This window comes from Melanerpes formicivorus, unplaced genomic scaffold (genome assembly GCF_026170545.1).
Source record: "Melanerpes formicivorus ecotype bairdi unplaced genomic scaffold, bMelFor1.0.p_v2 SCAF_684, whole genome shotgun sequence".
Taxonomy (NCBI): Eukaryota; Metazoa; Chordata; class Aves; order Piciformes; family Picidae; genus Melanerpes; species Melanerpes formicivorus.
This window is the reverse complement of record NW_027143036.1, coordinates 69,044-92,200: the sequence shown is the minus strand read 5'-3', so window position 1 is coordinate 92,200 and position 23,157 is coordinate 69,044. Positions and strand designations below refer to the sequence as shown.

The 23,157-nt window shown below is 60.2% G+C and overlaps 1 protein-coding gene across 1 annotated transcript in view; it reads left to right on the top strand.

The window, feature by feature from the left end:
* Nucleotides 1-1,753: 1,753 nt before the first annotated feature.
* Nucleotides 1,754-23,157, top strand: part of LOC137460650 (bromodomain-containing protein 4-like) — a gene marked incomplete at its 5' end in the record, with an annotated part of 83,639 nt that continues 62,235 nt past the window's right edge. The window contains 8 exon segments of the mRNA XM_068170854.1: nucleotides 1,754-1,907; nucleotides 3,246-3,268; nucleotides 3,270-3,371; nucleotides 3,373-3,528; nucleotides 7,511-7,876; nucleotides 16,951-17,079; nucleotides 19,002-19,211; nucleotides 21,151-21,344. Of these exon segments, the coding sequence (XP_068026955.1) occupies nucleotides 1,754-1,907; nucleotides 3,246-3,268; nucleotides 3,270-3,371; nucleotides 3,373-3,528; nucleotides 7,511-7,876; nucleotides 16,951-17,079; nucleotides 19,002-19,211; nucleotides 21,151-21,344 (1,334 nt within the window).

Below are 23,157 nucleotides of genomic sequence, written 5' to 3'. Positions count from 1 at the left end.
TGGGGGAAGGCTCTGGGGAGCTGGGGAAGGCTCTCAGTGCTTGGGGAGCTGGGGAAGGCTCTCAGGGCTTGGGGAGCTGGGGGAAGGCTCTGGGGAGCTGGGGGGAAGGCTCTGGGGAGCTGGGGGGAAGGCTCTGGGGAGCTGGAGGAAGGCTCTGGGGAACTGAGGGAAGGCTCTCAGGGCCTGGGGAGCTGGGGAAGGCTCTGGGGAGCTGGGGAAGGCTCTCAGGGCCTGGGGAGCTGGGGAAGGCTCTGGGGAGCTGGGGAAGGCTCTGAGGAGCTGAGGGAAGGCTCTGGGGAGGTGAGGGGAAGGCTCTGGGGAGCTGGGGAAGGCTCTCAGGGCTTGGGGAGCTGGGGGAGGCTCTGGGGAGCTGGGGAAGCTTTCAGAGCCTGGGGAGCTGGGGAAGGCTCTCAGGGCCTGGGGAGCTGGGGAAGGCTCTCAGGGCCTGGTGAGCTGGGGAAGGCTCTGGGGAGCTGGGGAAGGCTCTGAGGAGCTGAGGGAAGGCTCTCAGGGGCCTGGGGAGCTGGGGAAGGCTCTGGGGAGCTGGGGAAGGCTCTGAGGAACTGAGGGAAGGCTCTCAGGGCTTGAGGAGCTGGGGGAAGGCTCTGAGGAGCTGGGGGAAGGCTCTGGGGAGCTGGGGAAGGCTCTGAGGAACTGAGGGAAGGCTCTCAGGGCCTGGGGAGCTGGGGAAGGCTCTGAGGGCCTGGAGGAAGGCTCTGGGGAGCTGGAGGAAGGCTCTGGGGAACTGAGGGAAGGCTCTGAGAGCCTGGGGAGCTGGGGAAGGCTCTCAGGGCCTGGGGAGCTGGGGAAGGCTCTGGGGAGCTGGGGAAGGCTCTGGGGAGCTGGGAAGGCTCTCAGGCTCTGGGGAGCTGGGGAAGGCTCTGAGGAACTGAGGGAAGGTTCTCAGGGCTCGGGGAGCTGGGGAAGGTTCTGGGGAGCTGGGGAAGGCTCTCAGGGCCTGGGGAGCTGGGGAAGGCTCTCAGGGCCTGGGGAGCTGGGGAAGGCTCTCAGGGCCTGGGGAGCTGGGGAAGGCTCTCAGGGCCTGGGGAGCTGGGGAAGGCTCTCAGGGCCTGGGGAGCTGGGGAAGGCTCTCAGGGCTTGGGGAGCTGAGGGAAGGCTCTGAGGAGCTGGGGAAGGCCCTGAGGAGCTGGAGGAAGGGCTCTGGGGAACTGAGGGAAGGCTCTCAGGGCTTGGGGAGCTGGGGAAGGCTCTCAGGGCTTGGGGAGCTGGGGAAGGCTCTCAGGGCTTGGGGAGCTGGGGAAGGCTCTGGGGAGCTGTGGGAAGGCTCTGGGGAGCTGTGGGAAGGCTCTCAGGGCTTGGGGAGCTGGGGGAAGGCTCTGGGGAGCTGGGGAAGGCTCTCAGGGCTTGGGGGAGCTGGGGAAGGCTCTGAGGAGCTGTGGGAAGGCTCTCAGGGCTTGGGGAGCTGGGGAAGGCTCTGGGGAGCTGGGGAAGGCTCTCAGGGCTTGGGGAGCTGGGGAAGGCTCTGAGGAGCTGTGGGAAGGCTCTCAGGGCTTGGGGAGCTGGGGAAGGCCCTGGGGAGCTGGGGAAGGCCCTGAGGAGCTGGAGGAAGGCTCTGGGGAGCTGAGGGAAGGCTCTCAGGGCCTGGGGAGCTGGGGAAGGCTCTCAGCTTGGAGACCTCTGCTGCGGGCTGGAGCCTGCAGGTGGACCGCGGAGAGTCCTCCCCTGGACGCCAGCCGTGGGGATGGATTTCCCACCTGTCCATCTCCCTCCTGCCTGACTCCTCCTCCTCCTCCTCTTCTTCCTCCCCCAGCCAGGAGATGACATTGTCTTAATGGCAGAAGCTCTTGAGAAGCTGTTCCTGCAGAAGATCTCAGAGATGACCCCGGAGGAGACGGAGATCGTCATCGCCCAGACGAAAGGCCGAGGCCGTGCCAGGAAGGAAGCAGGTGAGGCCCAGGGCCCCCCTGAGCCTCCCTCTCAGGCTCACCTCTCAGCCTCCCTCTCCTGGCCTCAAGCCCTGGGCCAGCCTCTGGCCTCCAGAAGCCGGGGGGAAGGTGAATGGAGGTGTCCCAGCACGCCCCAAGAGAGCTCCTCAGCAGGCTTTGGAGGAGGGGTGGAAGGGACACAGCTCCAGAGGGCTGTGAGCGGTGGGGCAGGGTCTGGCTGGTGGCCTGGAGCTCATGGAGCACCTCAAGGGTCAAGAGAGGCATCCAGCATCTTCAGGGGGGAGCCCAAAAACGGCTCCTGAGGGAGGAGCTGCCTGGTTTGGGGCTCCCCAGGGGAGGAGCTGCCCGGTCTGGGGCTCCCCAGGGCAGCTGCTGCCCGGTTTGGGGCTCCTAGGGCAGGAGCTGCCTGGTTTGGGGCTCCCCAGGGGAGGAGCTCAGGGTGGGTTCTGGTCCTGGGGGGTCAGTGGTGGAGGCCATAGAGGTCAGGGTGGGTGCTGAGCTTGGGGGGGTCAGTGGTGGAGGCCATAGAGTCAGGGTGGGTGCTGGGCCTGGGGGGGTCAGTGGTAGAGGCCATGGAGGTCCTGGTGGGTGCTGGGCCTGGGGGGTCAGTGGTGGAGGCCATGGAGGTCATGGCCTGGGGGGTCAGTTGGTGGAGGCCATGGAGGTCCTGGTGGGTGCTGGGCCTGGGGGGTCAGTGGTGGAGGCCATGGAGGTCCTGGTGGGTGCTGGGCCTGGGGGGTCAGTGGTAGAGGCCATGGAGGTCCTGGTGGGGTGCTGGGCCTGGGGGTCAGTAGTGGAGGCCATGGAGGTCCTGAGGGGGTCAGTGGTGGAAGCCATGGAGGTCCTGGTGGGTGCTGGGCCTGGGGGGGTCAGTGGTGGAGGCCATGGAGGTCCTGAGGGGGTCAGTGGTGGAGGCCATGGAGGTCCTGGTGGGTGCTGGGCCTGGGGGGTCAGTGGTGGAGGCCATAGAGGTCAGGGTGGGTGCTGGGCCTGGGGGTCAGTTGGTGGAGGCCATGGAGGTCAGGGTGGGTTCTGGTCCTGGGGGGTCAGTGGTAGAGGCCATGGAGGTCAGGGTGGGTGCTGGGCCTGGGGGGGTCAGTGGTGGAGGCCATGGAGGTCAGGGTGGGTGCTGGGCCTGGGGGGTCAGTGGGTGGAGGCCATGGAGGTCATGGCCTGGGGGGTCAGTTGGTGGAGGCCATGGAGGTCCTGGTGGGTGCTGGGCCTGGGGGGTCAGTGGTGGAGGCCATGGAGGTCCCGGTGGGTGCTGACCCCCACGGTCCCCCGGCGGCGTCTCGGCCGCTCCCAACCCTTCCCTTCCTCTCTCTCTCCCGCCGGCAGTGACGTCCAAGCCTGGCTCCTCCCGCGGTCCCCAACGCCACCCAAGCCTCGTCCCCGGTGCCGCCGGTGCCGCCGCAGCCTCCCCTGCCGTCGGCGCAGCCTCCGCACCCCTTCCCCGCCGTCACCCCCCGACCTCCTCGTGCCGCCCCCCGTCATGACGATGGTGCCTCCCCAAGCCCCCCTCCCGCCGCCGGCCCCCCAGGCCCCCGCGCCGCCGGCCCCGGCCCCGCAGCCCCTCCAGTCCCACCCGCCCGTCATCCCCACGCCCGCGCAGCCTGTCAAGGTGAGTCCTGCGCCGCCGGCCTCGGGTAATCGGCGTCGGTCGATCGGCGTCGATCGATCACCCATTGATCGGCATCGATTAATTAGTGTCGGTTATTCGGCGTCGATTAATCGGCGTCAATTATTGCCATTGATTAATCAGCATCAGTTATTCAGTGTCAGTTAATCGCCGTTGATTAATCAGCATCGATTAGTGTCAGTTAGTCGCCATTGATTAATCAGCATCGATTAATCAGCATTGATTATTTAGTGTCAATTGCCATTTATTAATCGGCATCAAGTAATCAGCCTCGATTTTTCAGTGTCAGTCAGCATTGATTAATCAGCATCGATTAAGCAGTCTCTGTCACCAGTGATTAATCAGCATGAAGTAATCGGCATTGATTATTCAGTGTCAATTGCCATTGATTAATCGGCATCAAATAATCGGCATTGATTAATCAGCATCGATTATTCAGTGTCAATCATCACTGATTAAGTGTCAATCACCATTGATTAATCAGCATCAATCAGCATTGATTTTTCAGTGTCAATCATCATTGATTAATCAGCATCAATTATTCAGTGTCAGTCACCATTGATTACTTGGCATCGATTAATCAGTATCAGTTAATTGCCATTGATTACTCAGCATCAAGTAATCAGCATCAATTAATCAGCATTGATTTTTCAGTGTCAATCATCATTGATTAATCAGCATCAATTATTCAGTGTCAATCACCATTGATTACTTAGCATCGATTATTCAGTGTCAGTTAATCGCCATTGAATAATCAGCATCAATTAATCAGCATTGATTATTCGGTGTCAATCATCATTGATCAATCAGCATCAGGTAATCAGCATTGATTATTCAGTGTCAATCATCATTGATTATTCAGCATCAAATAATCTGCATTGATTAATCAGCATCGATGAATCAGTGTCAGTTAATCGCCATTGATTAATCAGCATCGATTAATCAGTGTCAATCATCATTGATTAATCAGCATCAAGTAATCGGCATTGATTAATCAGCGTCGATTTTTCAGTGTCAATCATCATTGATTAATCGGCGTTGATTGATCAGCATTGATGAATCAGTGTCAGTCACCATTGATTAATCAGCATCAAGTAATCGGCATTGATTTATTAGCATTGATTAATCAGTGTCGGTTAGTTGCCATTGATTAATCAGCGTCAATTATTCCGTGTCAATCACCGTTGATTAATCGACATTGATTAATCAGCATTGAACTGAATAATCAATGCTGATTAATCAATGGTGACTGACACTGATTAATCAATCACCATTGATTAATCAGCATTGATTATTCGGTGTCATTCACCATTAATTAATCAGCATCGATTATTCAGTGTCAATCATCACTGATTAATCAGCATCAGTTATTCAGTGTCAATCATTGATTAATCGGCATTAATTGATCAGCATCGATTAATCAGCATCAGTTAATTGCCATTGATTAATCAGGATCGAGTAATCAGCATCAATTAATCATCATCAATTATTCAGTGTCAGTCACCATTGATTAATCAACATCGATTAATCAGTGTCAGTTAATTGTCATTGATTAATCAGCATCAATCAGCATTGATTATTCTGTGTCAATCATCATTGATCAATCAGCATCAAGTAATCAGCATTAATTATTCAGTATCAATCATCATTGATTAATCAGCATCAAGTAATCGGCATTGATTAATCAGCATCGATTATTCAGTGTCAGCATTGATCAATCAGCATCAAGCAATGGGCATTGATTATTCAGCATCAATTAGTGTTGGTTATTCAGCATTGATTAATTGGCTTTGAATATTCTGCATTGCTTGAACAGCATCAGTTAATTGACATTGATTGATCAGCATGGATTATTCAGTGTCAATCACCATTGATTAATCAGCATTGATTATTCAGCATTAAGTAGCGTCAGTCATTCAGCATCGATTATTCAGCATCAATTAATCGGCGCTGATTAATTAGTGTCATTTAGTGTCAGTCCGCATTGATTGATCAGCATTTATTAATCAGCGTCGATTACTTACTGTCAGTGATTCAGCATCAATTCTGCGTTGATTAATCAGCTTTGATTGTTCAGAGTCAATCATCATTGATTAATCAGCATTAAGTTGAGCTCAGCTTTGGGTGTCCAAGAGCAGCCTGGGCTCGGCTTTGGCCGTCCCAGAGCAGCTTGAGCTCAGCTTTGGCTGTCCAAGAGCAGCTTGAGCTCGGCTTTGGGTGTCCCAGAGCAGCTTGAGCTCAGCTTTGGCTGTCCCAGAGCAGCTTGAGCTCAGCTTTGGGTGTCCCAGAGCAGCTTGAGCTCAGCTTTGGCTGTCCCAGAGCAGCTTGAGCTCAGCTTTGGCTGTCCCAGAGCAGCTTGAGCTCGGCTTTGGCTCTCCAAGAGCAGCTTGAGCTCGGCTTTGGCTCTCCAAGAGCAGCTTGAGCTCAGCTTTGGGTGTCCAAGAGCAGCTTGAGCTCAGCTTTGGGTGTCCAAGAGCAGCTTGAGCTCGGCTTTGGGTGTCCAAGAGCAGCTTGAGCTCGGCTTTGGGTGTCCAAGAGCAGCTTGAGCTCGGCTTTGGGTGTCCAAGAGCAGCTTGAGCTCAGCTTTGGGTGTCCAAGAGCAGCTTGAGCTCGGCTTTGGGTGTCCAAGAGCAGCTTGAGCTCAGCTTTGGGTGTCCAAGAGCAGCTTGAGCTCAGCTTTGGCCGTCCAAGAGCAGCTTGAGCTCGGCTTTGGGTGTCCAAGAGCAGCTTGAGCTCAGCTTTGGGTGTCCAAGAGCAGCTTGAGCTCGGCTTTGGGTGTCCAAGAGCAGCTTGAGCTCGGCTTTGGGTGTCCAAGAGCAGCTTGAGCTCAGCTTTGGCTGTCCAAGAGCAGCTTGGGCTCAGCTTTGGCCGTCCAAGAGCAGCTTGGGCTCAGCTTTGGCCGTCCAAGAGCAGCTTGGGCTCGGCTTTGGCCGTCCAAGAGCAGCTTGGGCTCGGCTTTGGCTGTCCTAGAGCAGCTTGAGCTCAGCTTTGGCTGTCCCAGAGCAACATGAGCTCGGCTTTGGCTGTCCCAGAGCAGCTTGAGCTCGGCTTTGGCTGTTCCAGAGCAGCTTGAGCTCAGCTTTGGCCGTCCCAGAGCAACATGAGCTCGGCTTTGGCCGTCCCAGAGCAGCTTGAGCTCGGCTTTGGCTGTCCAAGCGCAGCTTGAGCTCGGCTTTGGCTGTCCAAGCGCAGCTTGAGCTCGGCTTTGGCTGTCCCAGAGCAGCTTGAGCTCGGCTTTGGCTGTCCCAGAGCAGCTTGAGCTCGGCTTTGGCTGTCCCAGAGCAGCTTGAGCTCGGCTTTGGCTGTCCCAGAGCAGCTTGAGCTCGGCTTTGGCTGTCCAAGAGCAGCTTGAGCTCGGCTTTGGGTGTCCAAGGGCAGCTTGAGCTCGGCTTTGGCTGTCCCAGAGCAGCTTGAGCTCGGCTTTGGCTGTCCAAGCGCAGCTTGAGCTCGGCTTTGGCTGTCCAAGCGCAGCTTGAGCTCGGCTTTGGCTGTCCCAGAGCAGCTTGAGCTCGGCTTTGGCTGTCCCAGAGCAGCTTGAGCTCGGCTTTGGCTGTCCCAGAGCAGCTTGAGCTCGGCTTTGGGTGCCCAAGAGCAGCTTGAGCTCGGCTTTGGGTGTCCAAGAGCAGCTTGAGCTCGGCTTTGACCGTCCCAGAGCAGCTTGAGCTCGGCTTTGGCTGTCCCAGAGCAGCTTGAGCTCGGCTTTGGCCGTCCAAGAGCAGCTTGAGCTCGGCTTTGGGTGCCCAAGAGCAGCTTGAGCTCGGCTTTGGCCGTCCCAGAGCAGCCTGAGCTCGGCTTTGGCCGTCCCAGAGCAGCCTGAGCTCGGCTTTGGCCGTCCCAGAGCAGCTTGAGCTCGGCTTTGGCCGTCCCAGAGCAGCTTGAGCTCGGCTTTGGGTGTCCAAGCGCACCCTGAGCTCGGCTTTGGGTGTCCAAGCGCCCCCTGAGCTCAGCTTTGCCTCTCCCGCAGACAAAGAAAGGGGTGAAGAGGAAAGCAGACACCACCACGCCGACCACCATCGACCCGATCCACGACTCCTCCTCCTCGCTGCCCGCCGAGGCCAAGGCCACCAAGCTGGGGGGGCCGCGGCGGGAGAGCAGCCGCCCGGTGAAGCCCCCCAAGAAGGACGTCCCCGACTCCCAGCAGCACGGCGCCGAGAAGAGCAGCAAGGTCTCGGAGCAGCTCAAGTACTGCGGCGGCATCATCAAGGAGATGTTCGCCAAGAAGCACGCCGCCTACGCCTGGCCCTTCTACAAGCCCGTGGACGTGGAGGCCCTGGGCCTGCACGACTACTGCGACATCATCAAGCACCCCATGGACCTCAGCACCATCAAGGTGAGCCCCCGGGGGGCGCTGGAGGGGCAGGAGGCAGAGTGCGGCCGGCAGGAGCGTGGAGGTCGTCCTGGACGCCTGAGCGCGGCGCTGGTTAGGCCACAGCTGGAGTCCTGCGTCCGGTTCTGGGCCCCCTCAGGTTAAGAAGGGCATGGAGAGACTGAGCATGGCCAGAGGAGGGCAAGAAGGCTGGGGAGGGGTCTGGAGCACAGGGCTATGAGGAGAGGCTGAGGGAGCTGGGGTTGCTTAGCCAATGGCAACCTGGCCTGGAGCAGGAGCAGTGTGGCCAGCAGGAGCAGGGAGCTCATCCTGCCCCTGTGCTCGGTGCTGGTTAGGCCACAGCTGGAGTACTGCATCCAGTTCTGGGCTCCTTAGGTTAAGAAGGGCATGGAAAGACTTGAGTGTGGCCAGAGAAGGGCAACGAGGCTGGGGAGGGGTCTGGGGCACAAGGAGAGGCTGAGGGAGCTGGGATTGCTTAGCCAAGGGCAACCTGACCTGGAGTAGGAGCAGGGAGCTCATCCTGCCCCAGTGCTTGGTGCTGGTTAGGCCACAGCTGGAGTCCTGCCTCCATTTCTGGGCTCCTCAGGTTAAGAAGGGCATGGAGAGACTGAGCATGGCCAGAGAAGGGCAAGGAGTCTGGGGAGGGGTCTAGGGCAGGAGGAGAGGCTGAGGGAGCTGGAGTTGCATAGCCAATGGCAACCTGGCCTGGAGCAGGAGCAAGGAGTTCATCCTGCCCCTGTCCTTGGCGCTGGTTAGGCCACAGCTGGAGTCCTGCGTCCGGTTCTGGGCCCCCTCAGGTTAAGAAGGGCATGGAGAGACTGAGCATGGCCAGAGGAGGGCAAGAAGGCTGGGGAGGGGTCTGGAGCACGAGGAGAGGCTGAGGGAGCTGGGGTTGCTTAGCCAAGGGTGTCCTGGCCTGGAGCAGGAGCAGTGTGGCCAGCAGGAGCAGGGAGCTCATCCTGCCCCTGTGCTCGGTGCTGGTTAGGCCACAGCTGGAGTCCTGCATCCAGTTCTGGGCTCCTCAGGTTAAGAAGGGCATGGAGAGACTTGAGTGTGGCCAGAGAAGGGCAATGAGGCTGGGGAGGGGTCTGGGGCAGGAGGAGAGGCTGAGGGAGCTGGGGTTGCTTAGCCAAGGGCATCCTGGCCTGGAGCAGGAGCAGTGTGGCCAGCAGGAGCAGGGAGCTCATCCTGCCCCTGTGCTCGGTGCTGGTTAGGCCACAGCTGGAGTCCTGCATCCAGTTCTGGGCTCCTCAGGTTAAGAAGGGCATGGAGAGACTTGAGTGTGGCCAGAGAAGGGCAATGAGGCTGGGGAGGGGTCTGGGGCAGGAGGAGAGGCTGAAGGAGCTGGGGCTGCTTAGCCACTGGCAACCTGGCCTGGAGCAGAAGCATGGAGTTCATCCTGCCCCTGTGCTCGGTGCTGGTTAGGCCACAGCTGGAGTCCTGAATCCAGTTCTGGGCCCCCTCAGGTTAAGAAGGGCAGGGAGAGACTTCAGCGTGGCCAGAGGAGGGCAACAAGGCTGGGGAGGGGTCTGGGGCAGGAGGAGAGGCTGAGGGAGCTGGGGTTGCATAGCCAAGAGCATCCTGGCCTGGAGCAGGAGCAGTGTGGCCAGCAGGAGCAGGGAGCTCATCCTGGACGCCTGTGCTCAGCGCTGGTTAGGCCATACCTGGAGTCCTGTGTCCAGTTCTGGGCTCCTTAGGTTAAGAAGGGCACGGAGAGACTTGAGTGTGGCCAGAGAAGGGCAATGAGGCTGGGGAGGGGTCTGGGGCACAAGGAGAGGCTGAGGGAGCTGGGGTTGCATAGCCAATGGCAACCTGGCCTGGAGCAGGAGCAGGGAGTTCATCCTGCCCCTGTGCTTGGCGCTGGTTCGGCCACAGCTGGAGTCCTGCATCCAGTTCTGGGCTCCTCAGGTTAAGAAGGGCAGGGAGAGACTTGAGTGTGGCCAGAGAAGGGCAAGGAGGCTGGGGAGGGGTCTTGAGCACAAGGAGAGGCTGAGGGAGCTGGGGTTGCATAGCCAAGGGCATTCTGGCCTGGAGCAGGAGCAGTGTGGCCAGCAGGAGCAGGGAGCTCATCCTGCCCCTGTGCTCGGTGCTGGTTAGGCCATACCTGGAGTCCTGTGTCCAGTTCTGGGCTCCTCAGGTTAAGAAGGGCAGGGAGAGACTTCAGCGTGGCCAGAGGAGGGCAACGAGCCTGGGGAGGGGTCTGGGGCATGAGGAGAGGCTGAGGGAGCTGGGGTTACTTAGCCAATGGCAACCTGGCCTGGAGCAGGAGCAGTGTGGCCAGCAGGAGCAGGGAGCTCATCCTGCCCCTGTGCTCAGCGCTGGTTAGGCCACAGCTGGAGTCCTGCATCCGGTTCTGGGCCCCCTCAGGTTAAGAAAGGCATGGAAAGACTTGAGTGTGGCCAGAGAAGGGCAACGAGGCTGGGGAGGGGTCTGGGGAGGGGTCTGGGGCATGAGGAGAGGCTTAGGGAGCTGGGGCTGCTTAGCCAATGGCAACCTGGCCTGGAGCAGGAGCAGGGAGCTCATCCTGCCCCTTTGCTCGGCGCTGGTTAGGCCACAGCTGGAGTCCTGCATCCAGTTCTGGGCCCCCTCAGGTTAAGAAGGGCATGGAGAGACTTGAGTGTGGCCAGAGGAGGGCAACAAGGCTGGGGAGGGGTCTGGGGCACAAGGAGAGGCTGAGGGAGCTAGGGTTGCTTAGCCAAGGGCAACCTGGCCTGGAGTAGGAGCAGGGAGGTCATCCAGGATGCCTGTGCTCGGTGCTGGTTAGGCCACAGCTGGAGTCTTGCATCCAGTTCTGGGCCCCTCAGGTTAAGAAGGGCATGGAGAGACTTGAGTGTGGCCTGAGAAGAGCAAGGAGCCTGGGGAAGGGTCTGGGGCAGGACGAGAGGATGAGGGAGCTGGGGTTGCATAGCCAAGGGCAACCTGGCCTGGAGCAGGAGCAGTGTGGCCAGCAGGAGCAGGGAGCTCATCCTGCCCCTGTGCTCAGTGCTGGTTAGGCCACAGCTGGAGTCCTGCATCCAGTTCTGGGTTCCTTAGGTTAAGAAGGGCAGGGAGAGACTTGAGTGTGGCCAGAGAAGGGCAATGAGGCTGGGGAAGGGTCTGGGGCACAAGGAGAGGCTGAGGGAGCTGGGGTTGCATAGCCAAGGGCATCCTGGCCTGGGTCAGGAGCAGTGTGGCCAGCAGGAGCAGGGAGCTCATCCTGGACCCCTGTGCTCAGCGCTGGTTAGGCCACAGCTGGAGTCCTGTGTCCAGTTCTGGGCTCCTTAGGTTAAGAAGGGGATGGAGAGACTTGAGCATGGCCAGAGAAGGGCAATGAGGCTGGGGAGGGGTCTGGAGCACCTGGCCCCCAGCTTCAGCAGCAGCCTGGGCAAAGGCCAGGGGGAGCCTCAAGCACTTTGCTGCTGCCTCCAGGCTGGGAGGGGAGGAGAGAGCCCAGGGCCAGGCTGCAGAGCAGGGGCAGAGGAAGCTCCTGAGGGGCAGCCAGGCCAAGGGCAGGCTCCTGCCCCAGGGCATGGAGGGGAGGAGCTGCTGGGAAGGAGCCCCTGCCAGTGCTGGGGGGCAGCCAGGGGGCCCAGGAGGTGCCCAGGAGGCTGTGCTGGGGGGCAGGAGGAAGAGTGTGGGCAGCAGGGCCCAGAGGGAGCTGCTGCTGCCCCTCTGCTCTGCCCCAGCCAGGCCACAGCCCCAGAGCTGGGGCCAGCTGTGGGCTCCCCAGGGGCAGAGGCCAGGAGCTGCTGGGCCAAGGGGCAACAGAGCTTGAGGAGAGGCTGAGGGCAGCTCTCTGGGGGCTGCTGGGGCTGCTGAGCCTGCAGGAGAGCAGCCCCAGAGGTCAGCTCCTGCCTGGGGGCAAGAGCTGGAGGGGGGGAGGGCAGGAGGCTGGGGCTGGGCTGTGCTCAGGTCTGGGCCCAGGGGCACCAAGGGGCAGCCCAGGAGGTGCCAGCAGGAGCAAGCTCTTGGCTTGGAGGCCTCAGAGCCCTCAGGGAGGTTGTGGAGCCTCTTCCTGTGGGGGCCAGCTGCCCCCTGGGGACACCCTGGAGGAGCAGGGGGGTGGCACTGAGAGAGCTCTGGGGGTTCTGGCACATTTGGCTCTCCTGTTGTGGTGATGTTTGGGATGACCAAAACAGTTCTGGAGCTGCTCTCTGGGGCTGTGTCCCGCCTGCAGTCCCCGGTGAGCCCAGGAGGGGGCTCCAGAGAACAGCAAAATCCCAGCAGGGCCCTTTGGGGTGAAAAAAGCCCTGAACCAATCAGTTTGACCCTAATTAGTTTGGTTTAGAACCCAAACCAATCATTTTGACCCTAATTAGTTGAGGTTTGGACCCAAACCAATCATTTTGACCCTAATTAGTTGAGGTTTGGACCCAAACAGGCTCAGGGGCAATGGCTCTAAGCCGGAGCAGAGCAGATGGAGGTTGGATGACTGCTGGCTGCAGGGAGGATGCCTTTGGGGGTCCCTTCTAGTCTGTGCCATTCTCTGCTTCTCTGATTCATGGAGTTTTGACCCAAAGTTGCCCAATCCTGGTGGTTCTGTCCTGCTGCAGTCCAAGCTGGAGGGCTTGGGAGTCCCAGGGGCAATGGCTCTAAGCCGGAGCAGAGCAGATGGAGGTTGGATGACTGCTGGCTGCAGGGAGGATGCCCTCTGGGGGTCCCTTCCAGTCTGTGCCATTCTCTGCTTCTCTGATTCTCTGATTCATGGAGTTTTGACCCAAAGTTGCCCAATCCTGCTGGTTCTGTCCTGCTGCAGTCCCAAGCTGGAGGGCTTGGGGGTCTCAGGGGCAATGGCTCTGAGCCGGAGCAGAGCAGATGGAGGTTGGATGACTGCTGGCTGCAGGGAGGATGATCTCTGGGGGTCCCTTCCAGCCTGAGTCATTCTCTGCTCCTCTGATTCATGGAGTTTTGACCCAAAGTTGCCCAATCCTGCTGGTTCTGTCCTGCTGCAGTCCCAAGCTGGAGGGCTTGGGGGTCTCAGGGGCAATGGCTCTAAGCCGGAGCAGAGCAGATGGAGGTTGGATGACTGCTGGCTGCAGGGAGGATGCCTTTGGAGGTCCCTTCCAGCCTGGGCCATTCTCTGCGTCTCTGCTTCTCTGATTCATGGAGTTTTGACCCAAAGTTGCCCAATCCTGCTGGTTCTGTTCTGCTGCAGTCCAAGCTGGAGGGCTTGGGAGTCCCAGGGGCAATGGCTCTGATCTGGAGCAGAGCACATCGAGGTTGGATGACTGCTGGCTGCACGGAGCATGATCTCTGGGGGTCCCTTCCAGTCTGTGCCATTCTCTGCTTCTCTGATTCATGGAGTTTTGACCCAAAATTGCCCAATCCTGGTGGTTCTGTCCTGCTGCAGTCCAAGCTGGAGGGCTGGGAGTCCCAGGACAGGGACAGGCCCAGGGGCAATGGCTCTGATCTGGAGCAGAGCACATCGAGGTTGGATGACTGCTGGCTGCAGGGAGGATGACCTCTGGGGGTCCTTTCCAGCCTGGGCTGTTCTCTGGGTCTCTGATTGTCTGATTCATGGAGTTTTGACCCAAAATTGCCCAATCCTGGTGGTTCTGTCCTGCTGCAGTCCAAGCTGGAGGGCCTGGGAGTCCCAGGGGCAATGGCTCTGAGCCGGTGCAGAGCAGATGGAGGTTGGATGACTGCTGGCTGCAGGGAGGATGACCTCTGGGGGTCCCTTCCAGCCTGGGCTGTTCTCTGGGTCTCTGATTCATGGAGTTTTGACCCAAAGTTGCCCAATCCTGCTGGTTCTGTCCTGCTGCAGTCCAAGCTGGAGGGCTTGGGAGTCCCAGGGGCAATGGCTCTAAGCCGGAGCAGAGCAGATGGAGGTTGGATGACTGCTGGCTGCAGGGAGGATGACATCTGGGGGTCCCTTCCAGCCTGAGCCATTCTCTGGTTCTCTGCTTCTCTGATTCATGGAGTTTTGACCCAAAGTTGCCTAATCCTGGTGGTTCTGTCCTGCTGCAGTCCAAGCTGGAGGGCTGGGAGTAGCAGCACAGGGACAGGCCCAGGGGCAATGGCTCTGAGCCGGAGCAGAGCAGATGGAGGTTGGATGACTGCTGGCTGCAGGGAGGATGCCCTCTGGGGGTCCCTTCCAGGCTGAGCCATTCTCTGGTTCTCTGCTTCTCTGATTCATGGAGTTTTGACCCAAAATTGCCCAATCCTGCTGGTTCTGTCCTGCTGCAGTCCAAGCTGGAGGGCTTGGGAGTCCCAGGGGCAATGGCTCTGAGCTGGTGCAGAGCAGATGGAGGTTGGATGACTGCTGGCTGCAGGGAGGATGGTCTCTGGGGGTCCCTTCCAGCCTGAGCCATTCTCTGGGTGTCTGCTTCTCTGATTCATGGAGTTTTGACCCAAAGTTGTCCAATCCTGCTGCTTCTGTCCTGCTGCAGTCCAAGCTGGAGGGCCAGGACAGGGAGAGGCCCAGGGACAAAGGCTCTGAGCCGGAGCAGAGCAGATGGAGGTTGGATGACTGCTGGCTGCAGGGAGGATGACCTCTGGGGGTCCCTTCCAGCCTGAGTCATTCTCTGCTTCTCTGATTCATGGAGTTTTGACCCAAAGTTGCCCAATCCTGCTGGTTCTGTCCTGCTGCAGTCCAAGCTGGAGGGCTTGGGAGTCCCAGGGGCAATGGCTCTGAGCCGGAGCAGAGCAGATGGAGGTTGGATGACTGCTGGCTGCAGGGAGGATGACATCTGGGGGTCCCTTCCAGCCTGAGCCATTCTCTGGTTCTCTGCTTCTCTGATTCATGGAGTTTTGACCCAAAGTTGCCTAATCCTGGTGGTTCTGTCCTGCTGCAGTCCAAGCTGGAGGGCTGGGAGTCCCAGGACAGGGACAGGCCCAGGGGCAATGGCTCTGATCTGGAGCAGAGCACATCGAGGTTGGATGACTGCTGGCTGCAGGGAGGATGACCTCTGGGGGTCCTTTCCAGCCTGGGCTGTTCTCTGGGTCTCTGATTGCCTGATTCATGGAGTTTTGACCCAAAATTGCCCAATCCTGCTGGTTCTGTTCTGCTGCAGTCCAAGCTGGAGAGCTTGGGAGTCCCAGGGGCAATAGCTCTAAGCCGGAGCAGAGCAGATGGAGGTTGGATGACTGCTGGCTGCAGGGAGGATGCCTTTGGGGGTCTCTTCCAGACTGAGCCATTCTCTGGGTCTCTGCTTCTCTGATTCATGGAGTTTTGACCCAAAGTTGCCCAATCCTGGTGGTTCTGTCCTGCTGCAGTCCAAGCTGGAGGGCTTGGGTGTCCCAGGGGCAATGGCTCTAAGCCAGAGCAGAGCAGATGGAGGTTGGATGACTGCTGGCTGCAGGGAGGATGACATCTGGGGGTCCCTTCCAGCCTGAGCCATTCTCTGGTTCTCTGCTTCTCTGATTCATGGAGTTTTGACCCAAAGTTGCCTAATCCTGGTGGTTCTGTCCTGCTGCAGTCCAAGCTGGAGGGCTGGGTGTCCCAGGACAGGGACAGGCCCAGGGGCAATGGCTCTGAGCCGGAGCAGAGCAGATGGAGGTTGGATGACTGCTGGCTGCAGGGAGGATGACCTCTGGGGGTCCTTTCCAGCCTGGGCTGTTCTCTGGGTCTCTGATTGCCTGATTCATGGAGTTTTGACCCAAAATTGCCCAATGCTGCTGGTTCTGTCCTGCTGCAGTCCAAGCTGGAGGGCTTGGGAGTCCCAGGGGCAATGGCTCTAAGGCGGAGCAGAGCAGATGGAGGTTGGATGACTGCTGGCTGCAGGGAGGATACCCTCTGGGGGTCCCTTCTAGCCTGGGCCATTCTCTGGGTCTCTGATTCTCTGATTCATGGAGTTTTGACCCAAAGTTGCCCAATCCTGGTGGTTCTGTCCTGCTGCAGTCCAAGCTGGAGGGCTTGGGAGTCCCAGGGGCAATGGCTCTAAGCCAGAGCAGAGCAGATGGAGGTTGGATGACTGCTGACTGCAGGGAGGATGATCTCTGGGAGTCCCTTCCAGCCTGGGCCATTCTCTGGGTCTCTGATTCATGGAGTTTTGACCCAAAGTTGCCCAATCCTGCTGGTTCTGTCCTGCTGCAGTCCAAGCTGGAGGGCTTGGGAGTAGCAGGACAGGGACAGGCCCAGAGGCAATGGCTCTGAGCTGGTGCAGAGCAGATGGAGGTTGGATGACTGCTGGCTGCAGGGAGGATGATCTCTGGGGGTCCCTTCCAGTCTGTGCCATTCTCTGCTTCTCTGATTCATGGAGTTTTGACCCAAAATTGCCCAATCCTGCTGGTTCTGTCCTGCTGCAGTCCAAGCTGGAGGGCTGGGAGTCCCAGGACAGGGACAGGCCCAGGGGCAATGGCTCTGAGCTGGTGCAGAGCAGATGGAGGTTGGATGACTGCTGGCTACAGGGAGGATGACCTCTGGGGGTCCCTTCCAGCCTGAGCCATTCTCTGGTTCTCTGCTTCTCTGATTCATGGAGTTTTGACCCAAAATTGCCCAATCCTGGTGGTTCTGTCCTGCTGCAGTCCAAGCTGGAGGGCTTGGGAGTCCCAGGGGCAATGGCTCTGAGCCGGAGCAGAGCAGATGGAGGTTGGATGACTGCTGGCTGCAGGGAGGATGATCTCTGGGGGTCCCTTCCAGGCTGAGCCATTCTCTGCTTCTCTGCTCCTCTGATTCATGGAGTTTTGACCCAAAATTGCCCAATCCTGCTGGTTCTGTCCTGCTGCAGTCCAAGCTGAAGGGCTGGGAGTAGCAGGACAGGGACAGGCCCAGGGGCAATGGCTCTGAGCTGGTGCAGAGCAGATGGAGGTTGGATGACTGCTGGCTGCAGGGAGGATGATCTCTGGGGGTCCCTTCCAGCCTGAGCCATTCTCTGGGTCTCTGCTTCTCTGATTCATGGAGTTTTGACCCAAAATTGCCCAATCCTGGTGGTTCTGTCCTGCTGCAGTCCAAGCTGGAGGGCTGGGAGTAGCAGGACAGGGACAGGCTCAGGGGCAATGGCTCTGAGCTGGAGCAGAGCAGATGGTGGTTGGATGACTGCTGGCTGCAGGGAGGATGCCTTTGGGGGTCCCTTCCAGCCTGGGCCATTCTCTGCTTCTCTGATTCATGGAGTTTTGACCCAAAATTGCCCAATCCTGCTGGTTCTGTCCTGCTGCAGTCCAAGCTGGAGGGCCGGGAGTACCGCGACGCCCAGGAGTTCGCCGCCGACGTCCGGTTGATGTTCTCCAACTGCTACAAGTACAACCCTGCGGACCACGAGGTGGTGGCCATGGCCAGGAAGCTGCAGGTGAGGCCTCACAGCTTCCCTTCTGCCTCCACCTTGCTGCTCCTGGGCTTGGCTTTTTCCCCCCCAGGGGGCAGGGCAGGCTCTGCAGGGGGCTTCGGGAGGGGCTTGCTTAACCCCTGGGCTCCGCCGCTGCTGCCGGCGGCGGTCTCCGTTCCCCCAGGGCTGGGCTGCTCCCTGGGGTCTCCTGGGGGGGGATCTGGGGGCAGCAAACACCTCCTGGTGTTGGGAGGAGCCTGTGGAGAAGCTCCACAATGGGATGAAGAGCTCCAGCCTTTGGTTCTTTGACACAACCCCCCCCCCAAGGGTCATCCCTTGTGGCCAGGGCAGGCTGGCACCAGGAGAGCCTCAGGAGGTTCTGCAAGGCCAAGTGCAAGGTCCTGGCCGTGGGCTGGGAGAAGCCCTGTGGGTCAGACCAAGGGGGGGAGGAAGGGCTGGAGAAGGAGCCCCATGGGGAAGGCCTTGGGGGGGAGTGGCAGGCGGGGAGAAGCTCCCCAGGAGCCAGCAGGGTGAGCTCCCAGCCCAGCCCCAAGCAGCATCTCCTGGGCTGCATCCCCAGAGGGTGGGCAGCAGGCAGGGGGAGGAGGAGGAGGAGGTTCTGCCCCTGGGCTGCCCCTGGGAGCTCAGCTCTGGAGTCCTCAGCACAGCAGGGACAGGGAGCTGGGGGAGCAGGGCCAGAGGAGGCCTTGGGGCTGCTGGGAGGGCTGGAAGCTCTCTGCTGAGAGAGTTTGGGGGGGGGGCAGCCTGGAGGAGGCTCCAGGAGGCCTTGTGGTGACCTTCCCACAGCTGGGAGAGGCTGAGGGGGAAGCTGGAGGCAGAGTCTGGAGCAAGAGCTGGAGGGGCAAGGGGCAGGGGCTGGACCCTGGGGGAGGGCAGGGGCTGGACCCTGGGGGAGGGCAGGGGCTGGACACTGGGGCAGGGCAGGGGCTGGACACTGGGGGAGGGCTGGGGCTGGACCCTGGGAGAGAGCAGCGGCTGGACACTGGGGGAGGGCAGGGGCTGGACACTGGGGGAGGGCAGGGGCTGGACACTGGGGGAGGGCAGGGGCTGGACACTGGGGGAGGGCTGGGGCTGGACACTGGGGGAGGGCTGGGGCTGGACACTGGCAGAGGATTGGGGCTGGACACTGGGGGAGGGCAGGGGCTGGACATTGGGAGAGAGGGCAGGGGCTGGACACTGGGGGAGGGCAGGGGCTGGACACTGGGGGAGGGCTGGGGCTGGACACTGAGGGAAGGCAGGGGCTGGACCCTGGGAGAGGATTGGGGCTGGACCCTGGGAGAGGGCAGGGGCTGGACAGTGCCAGAGGGCTGGGGCTGGACACTGGGAGAGGATTGGGGCTGGGCACTGGGGGAGGGCAGGGGCTGGACACTGGGGGAGGGCTGGGGCTGGACACTGGGGGAGGGCTGGGGCTGGACCCTGGGAGAGAGCAGGGGCTGGACACTGGGGGAGGGATGGGGTTGGACACTGGGGGAGGGCAGGGGCTGGACACTGGCAGAGGGCTGGGGCTGGACACTGGCAGAGGGCTGGGGCTGGACACTAGCAAGGAGCTGGGGCTGGACACTGGCAGGAGCTTGGATGTGACCAGAGAAGAAATGGTTCCTGGGGAAGGTGGTGGAGCAGGGCCAGGAGGAGGCCATGGAGCAGGGCCAGGAGGAGGCCATGGAGCAGGGCCAGGAGGAGGCCATGGAGCAGGGCCAGGAGGAGGCCTTGGGGCTGCTGGGAGGGCTGGAAGCTCTCAGCTGTCATTGGTGGCTTTCCCACACAGCCTTGGAGCTGCCAGGGGTCTGTCCCCTGGGCCCTCAGGGGTGAGGTGGAGCAGGGCTCCCCCCTGGGGGGCAGCTCCACCCCGGGGTGGGTGCCGGTGCTGTTGTCGGCGCTCCGGCGCGGGCTGAGCGGCTGCCCCCCCCCTGCCGCCCCCTCCCCAGGACGTCTTTGAGATGCGCTTCGCCAAGATGCCGGACGAGCCGGAGGAGCCCCTGGTGCCAGCCTCCTCCCCCGTGGTGGTGCCACCCCCCACCAAGGTGGCAGCCCCCTCCTCCAGCGACAGCAGCAGCGACAGCTCCTCCGACAGCGACAGCTCCTCCGACGACTCCGAGGAGGAGAGGGCTCAGCGCCTGGCGGAGCTCCAGGAGCAGGTACCGGGGCTGGGGGCGGCCTGGGGCAGGCCCAGGGGCTCCTGGCTGCTCCCCCAGGAGGCTTTTGGCTCCCAGCTGGAGGTCTTCCAGCTCCAAAGAGCTCCCTGGGGGGGGAGGGGGAGGGGAGGTTAGTGTGGAGGAGCAGGGGAGTGGAGGAGCTTCAGGATGGTCCTTCCCGGTAGGGCAGTTGGGGGCAGGAGGCTTGGGGTCAGGCAGGGTGGTTGGGATCAGGGCAGCTGGGATCAGGCAGGACGGTTGGGATCAAACAGGACAGTTGGGATCCGGACAGCTGGGATCAGGCAGGATGGTTGGGATCAGGATAGTTGGGATCCAGGACAGTTGGGATCAGGATAGTTGGGATCAGGCAGGACGGTTGGGATCAGGACGGTTGGGATCAGGACAGCTGGGATCAGGCAGGATGGTTGGGATCAGGATGGTTGGGATCAGGACAGTTGGGATCAGGATAGTTGGGATCAGGCAGGATGGTTGGGATCAGGACGGTTGGGATCAGGCAGGATGGTTGGGATCAGGACAACTGGGATCAAACAAGACAGCTGGGATCAGGACAGTTGGGATCAGGCAGGACATTTGGGATCAGGACAGTTGGGATCAGGCAGAATAGTTGGGATCAGGACAGCTGGGATCAGGCAGGACAGTTGGGATGAGGCAGGATGGTTGGGATCAACAGGACACTTGGGATCAGGCAGGACAGCTGGGATCAGAACAGTTAAGATCAGGCAAGACAGTTGGGATGAGGCAGGATGGTTGGGATCAGGACGGACAGTTGGGATCAGGACAGATGGGATCAGGCAAGACAGTTGGAATCAGGCAGGATGGTTGGGATCAAACAGGACACTTGGGATCAGGACAGTTGGGATCAGGCAAGACAGTTGGGATGAGGCAGGATGCTTGGGATCAAACAGGATAGTTGGGATCAGGCAGGACAGTTGGGATCAGGACAGTTGGGATCAGGCAAGACAGTTGGGATGGGGCAGGATGCTTGGGATCAAACAGTATGCTTGGGATCAGGCAGGACAGTTAGGATCAGGACAGTTGGGATGAGGCAGGATGCTTGGGATCAAACAGGACACTTGGGATCAGGACAGCTGGGATCAGGCAGGACAGTTGGGATGAGGCAGGATGGTTGGGATCAGACGGGATCAGGCAGGACAGCTGGGATCAGGACAGTTAGGATCAGGCAAGACAGTTGGGATGAGGCAGGATGGTTGGGATCAGGCAGGACAGTTAGGATCAGGCAAGACAGTTGGGATCGGGACAGTTAGGATCAGGAAACACAGTTGGGATGAGGCAGGATGGTTGGGATCAGGCAGGACAGTTAGGATCAGGACAGTTGGGATCAGGCAGGATGGTTGGGATCAAACAGGACACTTGGGGTCAGGACATTTGGGATCAGGCAGGACAGTTGGGATCAGACAGTTGGGATCAGGCAAGACAGTTGGGATGAGGCAGGGTGGTTGGGATCAAACAGGATGCTTGGGATCAGGACAGTTGGGATCAGGCAGGACAGTTAGGATCAGGACAGTTGGGATGAGGCAGGATGGTTGGGATGAGGCAGGATGGTTGGGATGAGGACAGTTGGGATCAGGCAGGATGGTTGGGATCAAACAGGATGCTTGGGATCAGGACAGTTGGGATCAGACAGGATGGTTGGGATCAAACAGGACACTTGGGCAGGTTGGTTGGACTCAGTGAGCTTCAAGCTCTTCCCCATCCCATCCCATCCCATCCCATCCCATCCCATCCCATCCCATCCCATCCCATCCCATCCCATCCCATCCCATCCCCTGGTTCCAAGCTGGATGACATCACAGTCAACCAGGAGGAGTCCCTGGGGGCGTGGAGCAGCAGGTGGAGAGGGAGCAGGCCCCAGGGGTCCTGACCTGGCTCTGTGCCTCCCTCCTCCTCCTCCCCCCCCCAGCTGAAGGCGGTGCACGAGCAGCTGGCAGCCCTGTCCCAGCCCCAGCAGAACAAACCAAAGAAGAAGGAGAAGGATAAGAAGGAGAAGAAGAAGGAGAAGCACAAAAAGAAAGAGGAGCTGGAGGAGGCCAAGAAGAGCAAAGCCAAGGAGCCACCACCCAAGAAGGCCAAGAAGAGCAACAGCAACACCTCCAGGTCAGCCCTCTCCCGTGTGCTCATTAGTTAGTTAATTAGTGATGAGATCCTCGAGGAGCTGGAGAGCAGCCAGCGGTGTCCAGCTGGCCAAGGAGGCCACCAGCAGCCTGGCCTGGAGCAACCAAGGTGTGGGCAGGGCAGGGATGGTCCCCCTGGATGGAGGGCACTGGGGAGGCCACCCCTGGAGTGCTGGGGGCAGGTGTGGGCCCCGCAGCACAAGAAGGACATGGAGGGGCTGGAGAGTGGCTTTGGGTGTCCCAAGAGCAGCTTGAGCTCAGCTTTGGCTGTCCCAGCACAGCCTGAGCTCGGCTTTGGCTGTCCCAGAGCAGCTTGAGCTCGGCTTTGGCTCTCCCAGCACAGCTTGAGCTCGGCTTTGGCTGTCCAGGGGCAGGCTGAGCTCAGCTTTGGCTGTCCCAGCGCAGCCTGAGCTTGCCTTTGGCTGACCCAGTGTAGCCTGAGCACGGCTTTGGCTGTCCTAGATCAGCCTGAGCTCGGCTTTGGCCGGTCCGGCGCAGCCTGAGCTCGGCTTTGGCCCTGCCGGAGCAGCCTGAGCTCGGCTTTGGCTCTCCCAGCGCAGGCTGAGCTCGGCTTTGGCTCTCCCAGCGCAGGCTGAGCTCGGCTTTGGCTCTCCCAGCGCAGCCTGAGCTCAGCTTTGGCTCTCCCAGCGCAGCCTGCGCTCGGCTTTGGCTCTCCCAGCACAGCCTGAGCTCGGCTTTGGCTCTCCCAGCGCAGCCTGAGCTCGGCTTTGGCTCTCCCAGCGCAGCCTGGGCTCGGCTTTGGCTCTCCCAGCGCAGCCTGAGCTCGGCTTTGGCTCTCCCAGCGCAGCCTGAGCTCGGCTTTGGCCGTCCCAGCGCAGCCTGAGCTCGGCTTTGGCCGTCCCAGCGCAGCCTGAGCTCGGCTTTGGCCGTCCCAGAGCAGCCTGAGCTCGGCTTTGGCTCTCCCAGCGCAGCCTGAGCTCGGCTTTGGCTGTCCCAGAGCAGCTTGAGCTCGGCTTTGGCTCTCCCAGCGCAGCCTGAGCTCGGCTTTGGCTCTCCCAGCGCAGCCTGAGCTCGGCTTTGGCTCTCCCAGCGCAGCCTGAGCTCGGCTTTGGCCGTCCCAGCGCAGCCTGAGCTCGGCTTTGGCCGTCCCAGCGCAGCCTGAGCTCGGCTTTGGCCGTCCCAGAGCAGCCTGAGCTCGGCTTTGGCTCTCCCAGCGCAGCCTGAGCTCAGCTTTGGCCGTCCCAGAGCAGCCTGAGCTCAGCTTTGGCTCTCCCAGCGCAGCCTGAGCTCAGCTTTGGCCGTCCCAGAGCAGCCTGAGCTCGGCTTTGGCTCTCCCAGCGCAGCCTGAGCTCGGCTTTGGCTGTCCCAGAGCAGCTTGAGCTCGGCTTTGGCCCTCCCAGCGCAGCCTGAGCTCAGCTTTGGCTCTCCCAGCGCAGCCTGCGCTCGGCTTTGGCCGTCCCAGAGCAGCTTGAGCTCAGCTTTGGCTGTCCCAGAGCAGGCTGAGCTCGGCTTTGGCTGTCCCAGCGCAGCCTGAGCTTGCCTTTGGCTGACCCAGTGTAGCCTGAGCTCGGCTTTGGCTGTCCAAGGGCAGCTTGAGCTCGGCTTTGGCTGTCCCAGAGCAGCTTGAGCTTGGCCTTGGCTGTCCCAGAGCAGGCTGAGCTCGGCTTTGGCTGTCCCAGAGCAGCTTGAGCTCGGCCTTGGCTGTCCCAGAGCAGGCTGAGCTCGGCTTTGGCTGTCCCAGAGCAGCTTGAGCTCGGCTTTGGCTGTCCCAGAGCAGCTTGAGCTCAGCTTTGGCTGTCCCAGAGCAGCTTGAGCTCAGCTTTGGCTGTCCCAGA